Raw genomic sequence first — 17814 nt, 5'->3', positions numbered from 1 at the left:
AATGAAATGCTCTGTGCGTGTTTTTTGAAAGGCTACTTTTTCTCTCCTCCTCTCTGAAGCATGGAAACATGAGAGCATTTTTCTCAGATCTTCACTGTGAGAACCTGATAAGACTCCTGGAGGGAAAACTCACAAAAGTGTGGGGTCATCTCTAAGACTGGGCCCCCTTAGAACTTTCCACTCTCAAACGTGTCCACATTGAGCCTCTCGCAATCGTCTGTTACAGATGAGATTTTTCTGTATCTGCCTGTCTATCTCTTCAGTTTTGGGGACAGTGGTTTGCCCTTCATGCCTTCGTGTGACCCCAGTCCTCTGATTGATCTAAGAGGAATTCATTTTCTGTTTGGTCCCCTTTTTTTCTTATTGTATGAATGGAAGAGATGCTTTCCAAGCTCTTGACATCCCAACTGAAATAAACACGGGAATTTTTGAGACGTCAAAGACATTTTTGTTATAAAGCTTTCATCTCTTAAAAACTGGTTAGAGTAACTCTGTTTTAATTAATGCACTTTATATTTATTTTAAAGGGATGCAGAATAAAATCTTTTGGGACGTTAACTTTTTTTCTTGTTTTCTTTTCTCATATAGATCCTAAATGCCCAGGAGATGTTGATTTTCATAATAGTGACTGGGACATTAAGACAATCACCAGCTCTTTGAAATTCTACCTCAGGTATGCCTGATATGATTTGGGACTGTGCTTTCCATAGCTGATGAAATTTGTCGGGATGGAAATTGGAGTTTGGAGTTGATGTGGTCCCAGTTTCAGGAGATTGGATTGGATTGCTAAAGAAAAAAGAAGATTGGAAAGGGTTTCTGTCAAAGAAGAATGTGCATTAGACAACATTTTTTTTAAATCGGGGAATTTAAGCAAGGAAAGCATCAAAATAACAGAATGGTTATTAAAAAAATGCTTTTCTTTTGTGGGGGGAGATGATTTTAAAAATTATGCCCTTAAAATACTTGAAGTTTTGCCATTGTGCAGAGATAGTGATGTCACGATGGGCTCACTTGTAAAATCAGGAGTTGTGACAGTTCAAGGTTGTTAGCATCTTTTGAAACGTTAAATTTCATTTGCACAATCATAATGTGTGCATTTGTGTGTGTGATGTTTTACTTCTCATGCTTTAATTGATATAATGGGAAAAAATCAAGAAAAGAACCATAGAAAATATTGGAACTAAATGAAGTGGCAGCAGTAGGAAAAAAATACCAGCAAAATTTGGGGAGACACAATGATGATGAATATGTTATTCAGTTTATTGGCATAAATTTATATTGTAAAATATTTGTTACATACATACATTTTAAACTCACTCATTTCTTACCACTCTTTATGTCCCTTGTATACGCCATACGTCATGTACTAAAATGTCTTCTTTTCAATTATTGTACTTTTTAGGCATTAAGATATTTAAGCTCTGGGAAATATTAATCTAATATAGATTGGGTCCAGATATTGCGGTTAAATAACCTTCTGCTGTAGCCTCATCCTAGATCCTTATGTAAACATGAATGCTGTTTCCAGGAGTATTTCTCCAACATCTGCCAAATAAGAAAGGTACTGTTGTTGGAGGGTTTAAGTCTGTGGTAGGCAGGGTACTAGTTGCTCGCAGTGCCAATATCATTGTTTTTTCCTCACAATAACTCTGTAAAATAGGTGGTACTGTTGCTCATTTTCCAGATGAGAAAATTGAAGTGCACGCTCTCCCCTCATAAGTAACATCCATGGTCACAGCTCATATGATTTGAACCTAAGTATCTCTGACTTATAAGGCCACTTATTGGAGCATCTTCTTTCCATATTCCTTACCCCCGGGGACTGTGGCCTTTTCGAAGTTGCTTGGGTAATTTGGTAAAGACAGAGCACAATCTGCTATGCATACTTTCAGGACTTGTGATGAGAATAATGAGAGTAAATGGTTCTGTCTCCAGTTTCCTTCAGAGGAGTCCGTTTTTTTCAAAGATTTATGTAACTTAAGTCCCTACTCATATCTCACATCTTTCCCAGCTCTTCCCATAATCAACACTGTGGCTCTTTTGAAAGACAGGAAGGTCGAGCCTGAAAGTGCGAGTGGACAGCCCCCGCCCCATTAAGAAATATTAGTCCTTAAGTCTCTTATCCATGAGCCTTAATGTGCACTAGCCAATCAACACCCTTTAGACTTCTCAAAGATAGCAGTATTTTCAGGGTGGGCATCCTCCTTCTGTATTCTAGGTACCTAACACCCTTTATCACCACCATTTCCAGAAAAGTACTCTAAAAACATCTTTTCTCTGTCCTGTGTCTTTAATCTCTCTCGTCCAACTGGCTCTTTCTTCTCAGCATATAATATACTTCCATAGTACATATCTCCTTGACCCTGTGCCTTCTTTCATTCATTCAATGCACCATTTAACTAAATCATTCAGGAAACATTTCCCAAGTGCCTACTCTAAGTGTAGCATGGTGCTAGGCAGTAGGCATACAGCTGTGAGTAGATATGGTCACTGCCTGTAAAAAGGCCATAGACCAGTGAGGGAGGCAGACAAAATAGAAATAATGATACAAATACAACAAGCTGTAATATGTGCTTTGAAGGGAAGATACAACGTACTGTGAAGGCAAATAATGGGAATACCTGACTTATTCTCGTTGTTTGTTTAAACTGAGGTTTGAATTTGAACTTGAAGTCAGCTGGGGGGAGGCTGTTCCAGACAGAACTGAATATACAAAGGCCTGAAGCAAGAGGAAGAAAACCCCTTCTGGAAAGCACATGTACCAGTATGGGTAGAGTATTGAGTACAGAGAGGGAGGGAGAGACATGTAGGGACCAGCTCATGCAAGGCCTTAGAGGACATTGCAAGAATTGTGCTCTGGATTTATCTGAAGAGGAATGGGAATATATTGAAAGATTTTTAAGCAGGAGGTTGCATGATGAAATTTGTATTTTGGAAAAAAAAATAGAGATCAGATCAGAGGGAGACAAATAGGGAGAGATGGGAACCAAACAGCAGGCTATTGCTGCCATCCTTGGACCAGGGAAGCGCAGTGGAGATCCGTCGAAATAAGCATAGTTGAGAAATTTAGGGAGTAAAATTGGATATGAGGATGGGGGACAGGAGACAACAGAATGACTTCCTCGTTTCTGGCCCATACAACCAAATGATGGTCATACATTTACTGATTTGGGAAACACAAGAAATATACTAGATTTGAGGGAGGTGACAAGTTAGGTTTTGCCTGTGTCACATTTGGGTGTCTTTGAAGAAGTCAGGGCAAGATGTTAAGCAGGTAATTGGCTATATGGGAAATAAATATATAGGAATGGAGCTCAGCAAAGAGTTCTGAGCTTGAGCTAAAAAAATGAGAATCACTGACAAAGTAGATGATAGCTGGAGGCAGGAGCTTAGACCAGATTGCCTAATGGAAGAGGTACTTCACCCCCTTCCCAACTAAACTCCAGGATATGAAGTAATACATCCTCCCTGTGGGTACCTCCCAGTTTGCTGTTTAACCCACTGCAGTCAGACTCCCACCCTCTCTGCTGCACTGAAGCTGCCCATGGCAAGGTCACCAGTGACTCTGTCAATGCTAAACACAGTGGACGATCTCAGCCTACCTTACTTGACCTCTTTGTAGCATTCGAAGCTGTTAAAAGCCCGTTTTGAAACGGTCTCCTCGTTTGGATTCTCTTGTCACTTGCTTTTGGATTTTCTCCCACCTCTGGCCATTTTTAGCAATACCCTTTAGTGACCTTCTACCTACTATTTCCCAGGGTTCTCCTCTCTTTTTACTACACTGGAGAGTTAGGAAGATGAAATATTCACAGGGGCCAGGACATGAAAATGAGTGTGGAATAGACTACGTTCATATTAAACATATGGCAGGGAACCTTTATTTGCATAGCAATCCCTTTGTTTATATATAAACAGCAATAACCTTTTCTTCCACAGATAATCCTACAGGCCTAGTGGAGCCAGATCTTTCAGTTTCTCAATAGAGATAGAAAGTATGGATTTTTTTGGTGAAATATCTCAATCTTTCATGTTCTGATGACTGATTCAATCCATTTCTTGTTTATTTGCTATTCTGGACAAATGAGAATTGTTGGAAGGCCTCAAGTAAGCGTTGGCTGCCAATTTGCTCTCTCTCTTTGAGCAGTGTTACCTGTTCTCCTGGTTTTCACCACCTTCCCAGGTCCAGGATTTCCATATCTACTTCTCAGATCTAGAAAGTCACTCCATCCATCTTCCTAACGGACATCTCCCTTTGGCTATCCCAGAGGCCCCTCTGACTTAGCATCTCTTCTTTCCTCTGAATCAATTTCTGTTCTGTCCACTCACCCAAACCAGGTTGCTCTCTCTCTCACCAACATACCCAATCATTGAAGGAGTTCTGTCTTTAATGTCTTTCAAATAAATCTCCTCACCTTTTCCTTCTATCCCTAATGTCACCATTTCTGTTTAGGCCTTTATTATCTCTTGCCTGGATTACTACAGTAGTAATAGTGACAAGCAGTACAGCATAGTGGTTAAGAGCATGGACTCGAGACAGGCTGCCTAGTTTTGTATTTACTAGCTGTGTGGTCTTGAGTGAATTATTTAACTTCTCTGAACCTCAGTTTCCTCATCTATAAAATGAAGATAATAGCAATATCTACTTTCTTGGGTTGTCATGAGGAATAAATGAGTAAATGTATGTAAATCACTTAGAACGAGGAAGAGTTTGCTATTATTATTATTATTATTATTATTATTATTACATTACTTCCTTCTTCTGAGCTACCCACCACCTTCCTTTATTTTATTATCATGCTTATCCAATTGCATTGCAAATTTTGTATATGGCGCTCTCCTCACTCCTTGGAGGTTTGGACTATGTCATATTTACCTCTGGATCCCCAGTACTCAGCACAATGCCAGACACAAATAGGTGCTCAATCAATATTTTTTGACTAAATAAACCTATTTGAGCCTCAGTTTCCTCCTCTGTTAAATGGGGATTTGAATAACTGGTACGCCTCACAGGATGGCTGGAAGGATCAAATGGAAGGGTAGATGTGAAAGCATTCTAGAAACTCAGGAACCGTCAGACTGCAAGGAACTCATATTAGCATTCAATGTGGGCCCACTTGGAAATTGGCAGGATTGGTTTGTGCTTCTTTTCATCTGGGCGAATGAATTGGAGACCTTGATCAAGGTCTCGGCCCACACTCTTGCAGGACTTCTGTTGAATGACTAGCAAATAGGATTCCTCTGACAAAGTTTCTGGTGAAGAGAGAAATGTATGTAATCACACTAAGCTGTGGGGCTCAAAAGCTTCAGCCTTGCAGCCCACAGAACTGAGAATGTGAGGCCTGGCTACCCCCTTCCCAAAGGAACTTACCATCTTCATTTATTTCAGGAATCTTTCTGAACCTGTCATGACCTATAGACTACACAAAGAGCTGGTCTCTGCTGCCAGTAAGTATTTCTGTTGCTAGTCACTTTGTTGTCTGGCTTACTGATAATGTTTACAGCAATAAGTCTAGAAAACTGCTCCAGGGGAACTAATTGAGGGGGGGAAAAAACACACACACACACACAGAGTTTGTCCACTACCAAATATTTTGTTTTTCATACATCAATGTTAGTTGAGTGGCTTGGAGAAAACTGGCTAACGTGAGGGATGTGGCAGGTGAGGACTTTGTTGATCAATTGTCCCCTTCGAACAGAACAAGAGTATAGGCTCACACTAGCAGGGGACAGCACAGTGCTTCCATTACAGTTGCTGTTTCAGCTTTTTCCCAGCATTTTGCCTTTTCAAGTGCTTTTCAATTGTGTTGTGAATCACTCCTCCTCCTCTTTTAGTGTTAGCAGCACATTTTCTAGGTTATGAAACTGCAGGCAGGGGTGGAGAGGTGCATGGGAAATAGGCATATAGAATCACCGCAAAAGTTGACAGCTGGAAGAGCCTGAAAAGTTTGGGCCCAGGAAGTACTATATGAGTCTTCCTGCCTACCTCAACATGACCTGTCTTCTGCTTCATGCCCTATGCAGGGGGCAGGAAAAAGAATCAGGGGACTTGCCCTCATAGTGAATCTTCAATGAGGCAAGATACCTTGGATTTTTTACTCTGAGCCATCTCAGTGATTTTCACAGGAAGCCACAGGCAGAAGCGTACCTCCTGGTACTACAAGGATGGTGGGTGGGCAAGGGTTTCCAGCTGGAAATTTACATGGGGAACTTTAGGAGCAAATTGCTTTACCCAGAATTCTGACTTCCTCGGAGACAGTCTTCTCGTCTCGTCTCGTTTCGTCTCGTCTCGTCTCGTCTCGTCTCTTCTCTTCTATTTTCTTCATCTTTCCAGGCCTACTTCCTTGTTTTTATCTCTCTTTTTGCCTTTGGTTCTCCCATCTTTCTCTCTGTTTGTCGCAGTGTCTTTTTTACTTGGTCTCATTTTGCCACCATGTCTCTGTGCCCATTTATCACTCTGTCTCTTTGTATCTCTCTAACACCCTTGGTGTCTTTGATTGTCTCCCTTTGCGTGTGTGCATGCACATGCGTATGAGGGTTTGCTTGACCCAAATGCCCAGAAGGCAAACGTCTCTCTGTTTTCTCTCAGAGTCGGACAACCTGGATTACCGGCTGGGAGCCATTCACTCCTTGGTATATAAGCTACCGGAAAAGAACCGAGAGATGCTGGAACTTCTTATAAGACACTTGGTCAAGTAAGTAACTTCTGGGGTTTCAGGAAGAGTTCCTATTAGAGGACTGGCCCACAAGGTAGCACTGTGCCTCATTAAGCCCCAGCCCTCAGCTGCTTCATCCTGAGTGCTCTGCGAGGAACATGATGTTACCTGGACCCTTGTATATATCCTCCAAGGGTCATCAGGTATCTCATTTGAGGAGTTGAGGGGTAACATCAGGTAGAGTGCTCTGAACACAGGCTTTGCTGTCAGATGACTCTGGTTTTGAATCCCAACTCTACCACTTATTTAGCTATATAATCTTAGGCAAACTCCTCTTAGCCTCTGTTTGATCATCTGTAAAATGAGGATAGTATTGCCTACCACACAGAACTGTTGTGTGGACTGCAATGAACACGGGTAAACTGCATGACACATAGGGGGTTCTCAGGAGATGGGAGTTATTGTTAAGATTATGGTCAACTTCTAGCTTGGGTGTGGCAGGTCGGAACAGACAGCAGCATGCCAGAGTCGGCCTGGTGATGGGCTCCAAGAGGGGTGGTTGTGAGGAGCATGTGTGTCCCACGGTGGTGCTCCCTGGCCAGAGGGTCAATATTGTGAATAAAGATGAACTTACTTGACTCACAAACAGCCCCCTGCTGCCTCTAAGGAAGCAGTACTGTGCCGCCGAAAGCTCTCTGGATTCAGGTTCTACTTGTGCTACTAGCTTTCTTGATGACCACGGACAGGTCACTCTTAAGGCCACTCCAAGTACATTAAAAAGTGAAGAAATGAGAGAACAAGGTTTGAAAAGTCATTATGCATTTTACGTGTTTGTATTTAACAAAATAAAGCTATCAGCACTCTCCAAAAATGTGCTGTTGATATATTTTAAACTCATTTGGAGAGGATCTCAAACACCCAAAATTCGGGCCCTTAGTGAAGGTGAGGCTCTGGGCTAAATGGCCCTCATGGCCTCCCACCTGTGATAAATCCTGGTCACTCTGCATCTCTGGATCTTGAGTTCCCTGTGATATAATGAGATACTTCTGAGATCTGATCTGGCTGTGACATTCTAAGTTGTTTTTCTGTTTTGTTTTTTTAAACACTTCTTATAGCAAATGAGTATTATAGACATTAATGTACATAAATAGGCAGAATTAACAAGAGGGTGGCTTTTATATTTATCACCAATGTTTGCAGCTTGGGCTAGCAGAGAACATTAAGAGCCGTTTTCTTTTCAAAGAGTTGTTTGATAATCTCAGTAAAAACAAAAATCCACACATTTGCATGTTAATTTGAAGATGCAGTTGCCCTGGGGCAAACAGACTTTGGGTTTACTGTTCAGCTATATCACTAATTTGCTCTGTGACCTTAAGAAAGTCCCACCTCATCTCTGGACCTCAATTTGTTTATCTGTAATCTGAGGGGACTGGACTAGCTAACCTCGTAAGGGTTCTTCTGGCTCTGACTCTCGAAGAGTCTCAGTGTGTGACAGGAGCCAAGTACTTGGGTGATGATTCTCCTGTTAGTGGTGGGTGAGTAACACCTGCCTCCATCCACCCAAGGTTGTCCACCTGCCTTCGTTCGAGAATCTTGGTCCACCCAATCCCCAGAACAAAAGGAGCAAGAGGCAACACAAACATACAGGGCACAGAAATAGAAAGACAAATACTCTTAAATATATGAAAAACAGCCCAAGTTCACTCACAATAAGAAAAGTGCAAATTAAAAGTAAATCAAGGTACCATTGATTGGCAAATCCTAAGGCTTGACTTCATTGTCTGCTGATGAAATTTGGGGCAACAGGTACTCTGATAGACTGCTGGAGTGGATGCAATACAGACCTAAGGAGGGGAATTTGGCAGTCTCTAACAAATATGCATATGCAGTTACCCTTCAGCAAACACACTTTTGGGCATCCACTTTGAAGACACAACTCCAAATACAAAAGCACATGTGCACAAGCTTCATCATTGTCGCATAAGTTTTAATAGTGAAAGATTGGAAACAACACAGCTGTTCAGCAATAGGGAACTAGTTGAGTACATAATGATCTACTCAAACTGTGATATTATACAGTCATAAAAAAGGATGGAAATTATCTATGATCTTTGTCCTGGTAGTGATTTCAAGAATGCATTACAGATTTCCGGCATGTAAAACAGACAACAAAAACCCAAGGTGTAAAACAGGATATTTAATATGCTACATTTTTTTGTAACAAAAAAGAGAGAAATAAGAATACATGAGAATATAAACACATATTTTCTTTTGTCAAATGAAGCACCGTAAGATAAAAACTAATGACTCAAAACATTAAACATAGAGTTACTACATGACCCAGCAATTCTACACCTAGGCATGTACCTAAGATAAATGAAAGTATATGTCCACCCAAAAACTTGTACACAAATATTCATAGCAGTGTTATTCATACTTGCCCAAAAGTAGAAACAACCAAATGACTGTCAGCTGATGAATGGAAAAATAAAATGCGATATAAACATACAGTGGAACATTATTCAGCCATCAAAAGGAACAAAGAAGTGATACATGGATAAACCTTGAAAACATTATGTTAAGTGAAAAAAGCCAGACAAAGAAGCCACAGATTATATGACTCCATTTACGTGAAGTGTCCAGAGTAGACAAATCTATAATGACAGAAAGTAGATTAGTGGTTGCCTAGGGCTGGGATGTGGGGACATGGGACGCAATGGGAAGTGACTGCTCATGGTAATAGGTTTTCTTTTTGGAGTTGTGAAAATGTTCTGGAATTAGATAGTGATGATGGTTGCAGAACTCTGTGAATTTTTAAAAAGCATTGAATCGTACCCTTTCAAAGGGTGAATTTTATGGTATGTAAAATATATGTTAATAAAGCTGTTATAAAACAAACTAATGAAAATGGTAACTACAGGGGACAGCTGGTGAATAGAGATGAGAGCTAGATTTCTCCGAGTCCACCTCCTGTGATTTGACTTTTGAGCCATATTCATGTATCACATATCCAAAAGGTAAAATTTAATCAAAAGGGCAACATTATAAACCCTGAAATTAAACACAAAAAGCAAATGAGTCTAAGTGTTTATCAAATTGATAACATCAATACTTAGAGAAAACAGTTATTTCAACTAATCAACAGTCTTCTGACTCATACTTAATGAGATATAATCTAAAAACAGAAGTGCAAAAAATTGTAAACATCATCCAGTATGTTTATTACTACTAATCATATCATTATAATTTGAATCTACTTTATATATTTATTTACATATTTATGTATCTAGTATGTATCTCACAAGGATAAAGCTAGTATGTTAATTATCAAAAGCCAAGATTTACGATGTAAGAAAAAGAGATAAAGATACAAAATTCAAGATGTAAAGAAAAAAAATTCAATAATGGTACAGTTGAATTGAGAATGCCAATATGAACTCATGATTAAAAACCAAAACAAAAGCTGAGTCAGTCTTGAAATGATTCTACCCCAAAAAGCAGTGAATATACATAATGCCCAGACCTTGGTTTATAAATAACATTCCCTTCTCAAAAGTACCAAGGCTTCTTAGAGAAATGGCAGATACCAGGTCTTAGATAAGGAAAATACAAGGTGAGTCTTGGATAAAGTTATACCTTTGTAAGCACAGAACAGCTAAAACATGAGTAAGATCATGTCACCAGAACACAGGAACCTGCTGGAAAGGCTGACACTGATTACATCCAGGGCAGGCAGCCCGAACATCAAAAATAATAAATATTGTATTTGATTATAACACTTTGAATAAATAGAAATTTATGGGAGGTAGGTAGACTCAGGAAAGCTCTTTATTATAGAAGAATGCCAGCTAGTAAATATGAGAGGAATGATAGAATTAGAAAAACTACTGGTTTGCAACCTCAGTGCCCTGTTTCAGGCATGGATCAAAACCATTGGTTGAAAGATTGTTTAGGAACAAGATAATCACACATTTTGAATGTATTACCCACAGATTACTTATTAATTACCAAAGGAAAAAGGTATCTTTATAGTGAAGCTATCTGGCAAGCAAACACCACCTTAATTAATTGGTAAAAGTTACCACCGCTAATAATGGTACAAACTGATCTTCTGTGCCTCAGGATAGGATACAATAAGAGTATACAACATAAACTGAAATAGTTTTGTCAAAAATGTTTAACCGGGTCAAATTAAGCTTTTCCAGTTGACAGGAAATGCGGGATACAGAAAAATACAGAATATTTGATATTCTATAAGACACTGCCTTGGACCTTTCAAAAAAGTCAGCACCCTTGAAAAAGAGGTAGGGGTTATGTTCCATATTAAGACATTAAAGAAACATAAACTGATGTAGTGTGTGAACTTGGATCGGCTCTAGATTTGAAAAACCTAACTATAAAAGAAATATTTGCATGACATTTGAAAAAAATGTGAATAGGGACTAGGTATTAGATGATATGCAACTATTTTTTTTTTAAATTTTATTTTATTAAATTTATTGGGGTGACAATTGTTAGTAAAATTACATAGATTTCAGGTGTACAATTCTGTATTACATTATCTATAAATCCCATTGTGTGTTCATCACCCAGAGTCAGTTCTCCTTTCAAAGAATTACGAATAGAATTGCCATATGACCCAGCAATCCCTCTTCTGGGTATCTACCCAAAAAATTTGAAAACATTTAGAGATAAAGACACATGTGCTCCAATGTTCATTGCAGCTTTGTTTACGGTGGCCAAGACATGGAAACAACCAAAATGTCCTTCGATAGATGAATGGATAAAGAAGTTGTGGTATATATACACAACGGAATACTATTCGGCAGTAAGAAAAGATGATATAGGAACATTTGTGACAACATGGATGGATCTTGAGAGAGTAATGCTGAGCGAAACAAGTCAGACAGAAAAAGCAGAGAACCATGTGATTTCACTGATATGTGGTATATAAACCAAAAACAACAAAAGAACAAGACAAACAAATGAGAAACAGAAACTCATAGACACAGACAATAGTTTAGTGGTTGCCAGAGGGTAAGGGAGGCGGGGGGTGGGGGGTGGGAGATATGCAACTATTGTAAATTTTTTTTTTTAATTTTATTTTATTAAATTTATTGGGGTGACAATTGTTAGTAAAATTGTAAATTTTTTTAGATGTGAAAATGTTACTGTGGTTTTGTAGGACAGCACTCTTGTTCTTTGGAGATGCATGCTGAGGTATTTAGGGTTGAAGAAATTTACTGAATTTTTTTAAAAAAACTTTCAATTATAGTTGACATTCAATATTATATTAGTTTCAGGTGAACAACATAGTGGTTAGACATTTATATAATTTATGCAATGATCCCCCTGATAAGTCTAGTACTCACCTGGCACCGTGCATAGGTATGACAATATTATTGACTATATGCCCTATGCTGTACTTTACATCCCCATGACAATTTTGTAACTGTCAATTTGTACTTCTTAATCCCTTCATCTTTTTCACCCAGCCCCCCAATCCTCCTCCCATCTGGCAACCATCAGTTCTCTGTATCTTTGAGTCTGTTTTGTTTGTTCGTTCAATCTGTTCTTTAGAGTCCACATATAAGTGAGATCATATGGTATTTGTCTTTCTCTGTCTGACTTATTTTAATTAGCATAATACCCTCTCGGTCCATTCATGTTGTAGAAAATGGTAAGATTCATTCTTTTTTTTTATGGACAAGTAATATTCCATTGTATATATGAATCACATCTTCTTTATCCAGTTGTCTATTGATGGACACTTAGGTTGCTTCCATAATTTGGACATTGTATATGAAATGTCCTTCTTTGTCTCTTGTTCTAGCCTTTGTTTTAAAGTATATTTTGTCTGGCATAAGTATTGCCACCCCAGATTTTTTTTTTTCATTTCCGTTTTCATGAAATGTTGTTTTCAGTCCCTTTACTTTCATTCTGTGTGTCTTCTGATCTTAACTGAGTTTCTGGTAGGTAGCATATGTAATGGTCTTCTTTTCTTATCCATTGAGCCACCCTTTGTCTTTTGATTGGAGTATTGGATCCACTTACATTTAAAGTAATTGTTGATAGATATGTAGTTATTGCCATTTTATTTATATTTTTGATTTTTTTCTTCTTCTTAAATAAGTCCCTTTAACATTTCTTATAATACTGGTTTGGTGGTGATGAACTCCTTTAGCTTTTTCTTGTCTGGGAAGCTCTTTATCTGTCTTTTTATTCTCAATGACAGCTTTGCTGAGTAGAGTAACCTTGGTTGTAGGTCCTGGCTTTTCATCACTTTGAATATTTTGTGACAATCCTTTCTGTCCTGCAAAGTTTCTGTTGAGAAATCAGGTGATAGTCTTATGGGAGCTCCCTTGTAAGGTAGCTAACTGCTTTTCTCTTGCTGCTTTTATGATTCTCTTTTTGTCTTTAACCTCTGGCATTTTAATTATGATGTGTCTTGGTGTGGGCCTCTGTGGTTTCATCTTGTTTGGGACTCTCTGCACTTCCTGGACTTGTATGTGTCTTTCCTTCTGCAGGTTAGGGAAGTTTTCCATCATTGATTCTTCAAATAGGTTTTGAATCCTGTACTCTTTCTCTTCTCCTTCTGATACCCCTATGATGTGAATGTTGGGGTATGCTTGATGTTGTCCCGGAGGCCCCTTAAACTATCCTCATTTTTTAAAATTCTGTTTTTCTTTTTGCTGTTCTGATTGAGTGTTTTCTGCTACCTTGTCTTCCAAAGTGTTGTTTCAATTCTCTGCTTCATCTAATTTGATGTTGATTCCGTCTAATGTATTTTTCATTTTAGTTATTGTATTCTTAATTTCCGACTGGTTCTTTTTTATGATTTCTATCTTTTTGTGTAAGTTCTCACTGAGTTCATCAACCCTTCCCCTAAAATCCTTGAGCATCCTTGTAACAAGTGTTTTGATATCTGTATCTGGTAGATTGCTTGCCTCCATTTTGGTTCTTTTTCCGGAGTTTTCTCCTGTTCTTTCATTTGAGACATGTTTCTTTGTTTCCTCATTTTAGTTGTCTCCCTATTTTTATTTCTATTTATTATATAGACCTGCTACATCCATGAGTCTTGGCAGGGTGGCCTTATGTAGTAGGTGTCCTTTGGGGCCCAGTGGTGCAGTCTCCCTGGTCACCTTAGCCAGGTGCTCCAGGTGTGTCCCTTGTGTGGTTTGTGTGTGCCCTCCTGTTGTAGTTGAGCCTTCGCTGCTGTTTGCACATCAATAGGAGGGATTCTCCCTAAGGCTGATTGGTTGTGAGGACTGGCTGTGACTGCAGTGGAGGAGCTGTGGTGCAGGGAGTGACCCTATGGAGCACTATTTGCTTTAGCAGGGCTCTGGTGGCTTCCCAGTCTGCCTGTTGTGTATGTCGTTTGTGGAGGTGTTTGGGTGGTGCTCTGGTATGGCCTGAAGCTGGCCACTGGGTGTGTTGTTTTTGGGGCCTCTTTGGAGGAGCTCTGGTGCAGGCCGCTTCCTGTGCCCAGCCCAAGGCCACCTGGTAGGAGCTACAAAGTGATCTGAGGTTGGAAGCTGCTGTGCTGGACTTGGTGGTGACTGGAAGGGTATGCTGTGAAGTGAGGCCAGATGCCACTAGTGCCGGGGGGCACTTAGCAAGAGGTACAGGGCACGCCAAGGTCAGCCACTGCTAGTTTGGGTTTTGTGGACCTCTGAGAGATTTTAGGAAAGTCTCCAGCATGGGCTGAGACTGGAAGCTTGTGAGCAACAGATGCTGAAAGAGTTGGGGTGGGTGCATGGGTGGGGTGGGGTGTCAGGGAATCACCAGGGTGTGGGGCAAGTGTTGTTAGCCAGGTTGATGGAGACTCAGATATGGGGCCTACCTGTGCCTACCAACTAGGCTGAGGGAAGATTCAGGAAAGGAATAATCGTGCCTGCCAGCACTTCTGTCTGGGAGAGAGCTGTCCCTCCACAGCTTGCACTGAAGTCAGACAATTCAGTTCTTCCCCCTATGTCCCTGGAGCTTTTCCAGCTGCTGTCCTTTTGCGGGAGGTTAGGGCAAGTGTTTGTGAGTCTGTGTATGGGCCCTTTTAGAAGACGCCTTGGTCTATAGTCCCCTTCTGTCTCACCGGGATGGAATCCCTGCTGATTTTCACAGGCAGCTGTGATGGGGGCTCTTCTTCCTGGTACTGGTGCTCCGGGCTGGGACCCCTCACTCCTCAGGGGATACCTCCACAGCTGAGATATCCCTCCTAATTCTGAACTGCTGCACATGGGTGCAGGACCTGCCTGTTCCATGTCTCCACCCCTCCTACAGTCTTCACATGGCTTCTTCTTTATATCCTTAGTTACAGGACTTCTGTTCAGCTCATCTTCAGGTGCTTCTAAGGGGTGGTTGTTTTATAATTTAGTTGTAATTTTGATGTGGTTGTTGGAGGAGGCAAGCACAACATTCATCTATGTATGAAGCAATTTACTTTTGAATGGTTCAGAAAAAAATATACACAGAGAAAAAGCAAATGTAGTAAAATGTTAATTCTTCAGTCTAGGTAGAGATAGTATGAGTGTTCATAGTACTATTATTTAAATTTTTTTGTATGTTTGAAAACCTTTGTAATCAAAAGTTGTAGGGAAAATGCAAATAAAAAAAATAAGCTTAGTCCAATAGGGAAATTAACACAGGAGAAGAAAATCCATTTTCTTTTAAAAAATCACTTCATTATCCTGCCTTCCAATGCTGCTTTCACAATCTATATGATAATTATATTGATTCCTTTCTAATATGTTTCCACTGCCAGCCCATTTTCTAGGCCAATAACAGGCAGACACAAACTGACCTCAGCTAATTTGGGGTTTCCTATTATGCAGTTCTTTTTGGTTGGTACCTATAGTTTCCATTAAACAGAGGTAGGAGAATAATACAGGTCACCTCCCCCACCATCTCACTACCAGTGGCATATTACAATGGAAACAAGCCTGAGGTCTAATTCTGCCACTCATATTGGTATTTATCAGCAAGCAGACACAAAACCAGTTGTACAACCTGTTGTGTAAACTCAGTGAAGTCCCAGTTATATATTTTTTAGATATTCTAACTGTATCTTGCATGAAATGTTCAATTGAAGCAGATGAGGTAATATTACAGCAATACAATTGAATTAGGCAATAAAATCCTGTGATATAATCCCCAAATACAAGACCCCTGTTTAATCGGAGGCCTGGACAACCGTTCTAAAGCATGTGGGCCATTAGGCTTACCGGAGTCTTCTTGTTTTTGTAATAACACTTAAGATATTTCAGAAGCAATACCATGCATTGTAGAGAGTATAGAAAATACAGAAAAATGGTGAAAGCTTTCTATGGCCAGCATCTAAATGTCACTACTATTAATATTAGTGCATTTTTTTCTGGATCTTTCTGTGAGTGTTTGTGTTCATGTATACACATACCCACACACATTTGCATTTTTACCCAGATGAGATTATGGTATTCTGCAACCTACTTTTTTTCAGTTCAGCAATTTCCACCCTTGAAGACTAGGTTAACATTTCCCCAGTTAACCCCAAAATGCCCTTTATAGGTGGTGCATCCAAACTAGTACAAAGTAAAGGGCTACACATTATATCTACTTCTTATATCCTTTTCATTTTTTTTAAATCTAGCACAGTCACTCTTTTCTATGGCTTTGGCTTGTTGATGAGACTAGACCAGTTGTTCTGGAGCGTCTTACTTGTTTTGTCTACTTTCTTCATTGTCACATTTTTCAGCTTATTCACTCATTTCCTTTATTTCTTTTAAAATAGAGGCTATCTTTAAAGACTAGGTGGGTTCAAGTTAACTATTTTTTGGTTAGAACACAAGATGATGTTGTGTGTCTTATGCTGCATCACATCTGAGGATACATATTGGTTGATCCACCTTACTGATTTTAAGATTGACCATTACTCTATTCTTCTCATCTGTCTATGCAAGTTTGGTAGTGTCTATACACTATTTCTACTCAATCCGTATATCTTGGCATATCTAAGCAGTGAGAAATCATTTTACCATCAGTCATGCTAATTTAAAAGGCCATTGGTGTTGATTGGAGATGAACCTCACAGGAGCCCCTCTTGCTCCTGATTAGAGTCTTTTAAATACCAATCAATCTCCCTAGAATATGTAAGTGTGTATTTCCTGTCAAAATACTACAGTCATAACTAACCTGTCCTAGGGTATACATGGAAACTAATAAGCCCATGTATCAAATTTCACTCATTCTGAAGGGCACTTTTCTTTTTCAAATTATAACCTGAATTCTGGATGCATCTTCCAATCAATGGTGTCTTAAGATCACTGCTGTTAGGCAGTGGTTTTGATGTAATTATCATAATCTCTGCATGCATGCACTTGGTAATAGCTGCTCACATTGTAATCATTTTGGTTAAATTATGTTCATTGTTGAGTTTATTTTCTATTTCAAATGTCTTCAATAACATTACACGATGATTTGACAAGGAAATGATTTTTCTTTCTTAGTGGTACATGAAATAATGGAGTGCTTGCAATTGATGGCATTGATGAAATTCAGGACATTGTACTGGCCATATTGAGGTATTTAAAGTAAATTACATATAATATCGCACTAGTAGAGGAAACCAAAGCTGTCTGTCCTTAAGAGCAGCATCTTCAGGGATGGGGACTGCTCACTTTGTGACAGACAATCTCCCCCTCCATTAGTATCTTGTCCTTTAAAAAATGTTTTATTATGAAAGATTTCAACTATATACAGAAATAGAAGGAAAAGTCTAAGAACTCTCCTGTGCCCATCACCTCGCTTCAGCAGTTGTCAACATATGGCCAGCCTTGTTTCATCTGTATGCTCACCTATTTCTCTTCCTCCCATATTATTCTCGAGCAAATCCCAAGCATCATTATATTTATTTCATCCATAGATATTTCAGTATGCATATCGAAAAAATGAAAAACAGAATACAGTTATCATGTCTAAACGTAAATGAATAATTACTTAATATCAAATATTCTGTGCTCAAATTTCCAGTAGTCTCAAATGTGTCATATGTTTTTTCTTTGAATCAGGATCCAAATAACATCTACACATAGCAATCAGTTGAAATGTTTTTTAAGCCTCTTTATTCTCTAGCAGAGGTCAGCAAAACATAAATGGTTAGATAGTACATATTTTAGGTGTTGTGAGCTAT

At 39.2% G+C, this 17814-nt stretch overlaps 1 protein-coding gene across 6 annotated transcripts in view; it reads left to right on the top strand.

Moving 5' to 3' along the window:
• The window catches only part of OPHN1 (oligophrenin 1), a 304832-nt gene that overhangs the window by 223249 nt on the left and 63769 nt on the right, over positions 1–17814 (top strand). For all 6 annotated transcript variants that reach the window (XM_019753605.2, XM_019753604.2, XM_019753610.2 and 3 more), the window contains exons 16-18: positions 589–673; positions 5387–5445; positions 6587–6692. In XM_019753605.2, the coding sequence (XP_019609164.2) occupies positions 589–673; positions 5387–5445; positions 6587–6692 (250 nt within the window). The remainder of the gene's footprint in view (positions 1–588; positions 674–5386; positions 5446–6586; positions 6693–17814) is intronic.

This window comes from Rhinolophus sinicus, chromosome X (genome assembly GCF_036562045.2).
Source record: "Rhinolophus sinicus isolate RSC01 chromosome X, ASM3656204v1, whole genome shotgun sequence".
Classification (NCBI taxonomy): Eukaryota; Metazoa; Chordata; class Mammalia; order Chiroptera; family Rhinolophidae; genus Rhinolophus; species Rhinolophus sinicus.
Note: the sequence above shows the minus strand (reverse complement) of the source record. Positions and strands in the feature narration are given on the sequence as shown.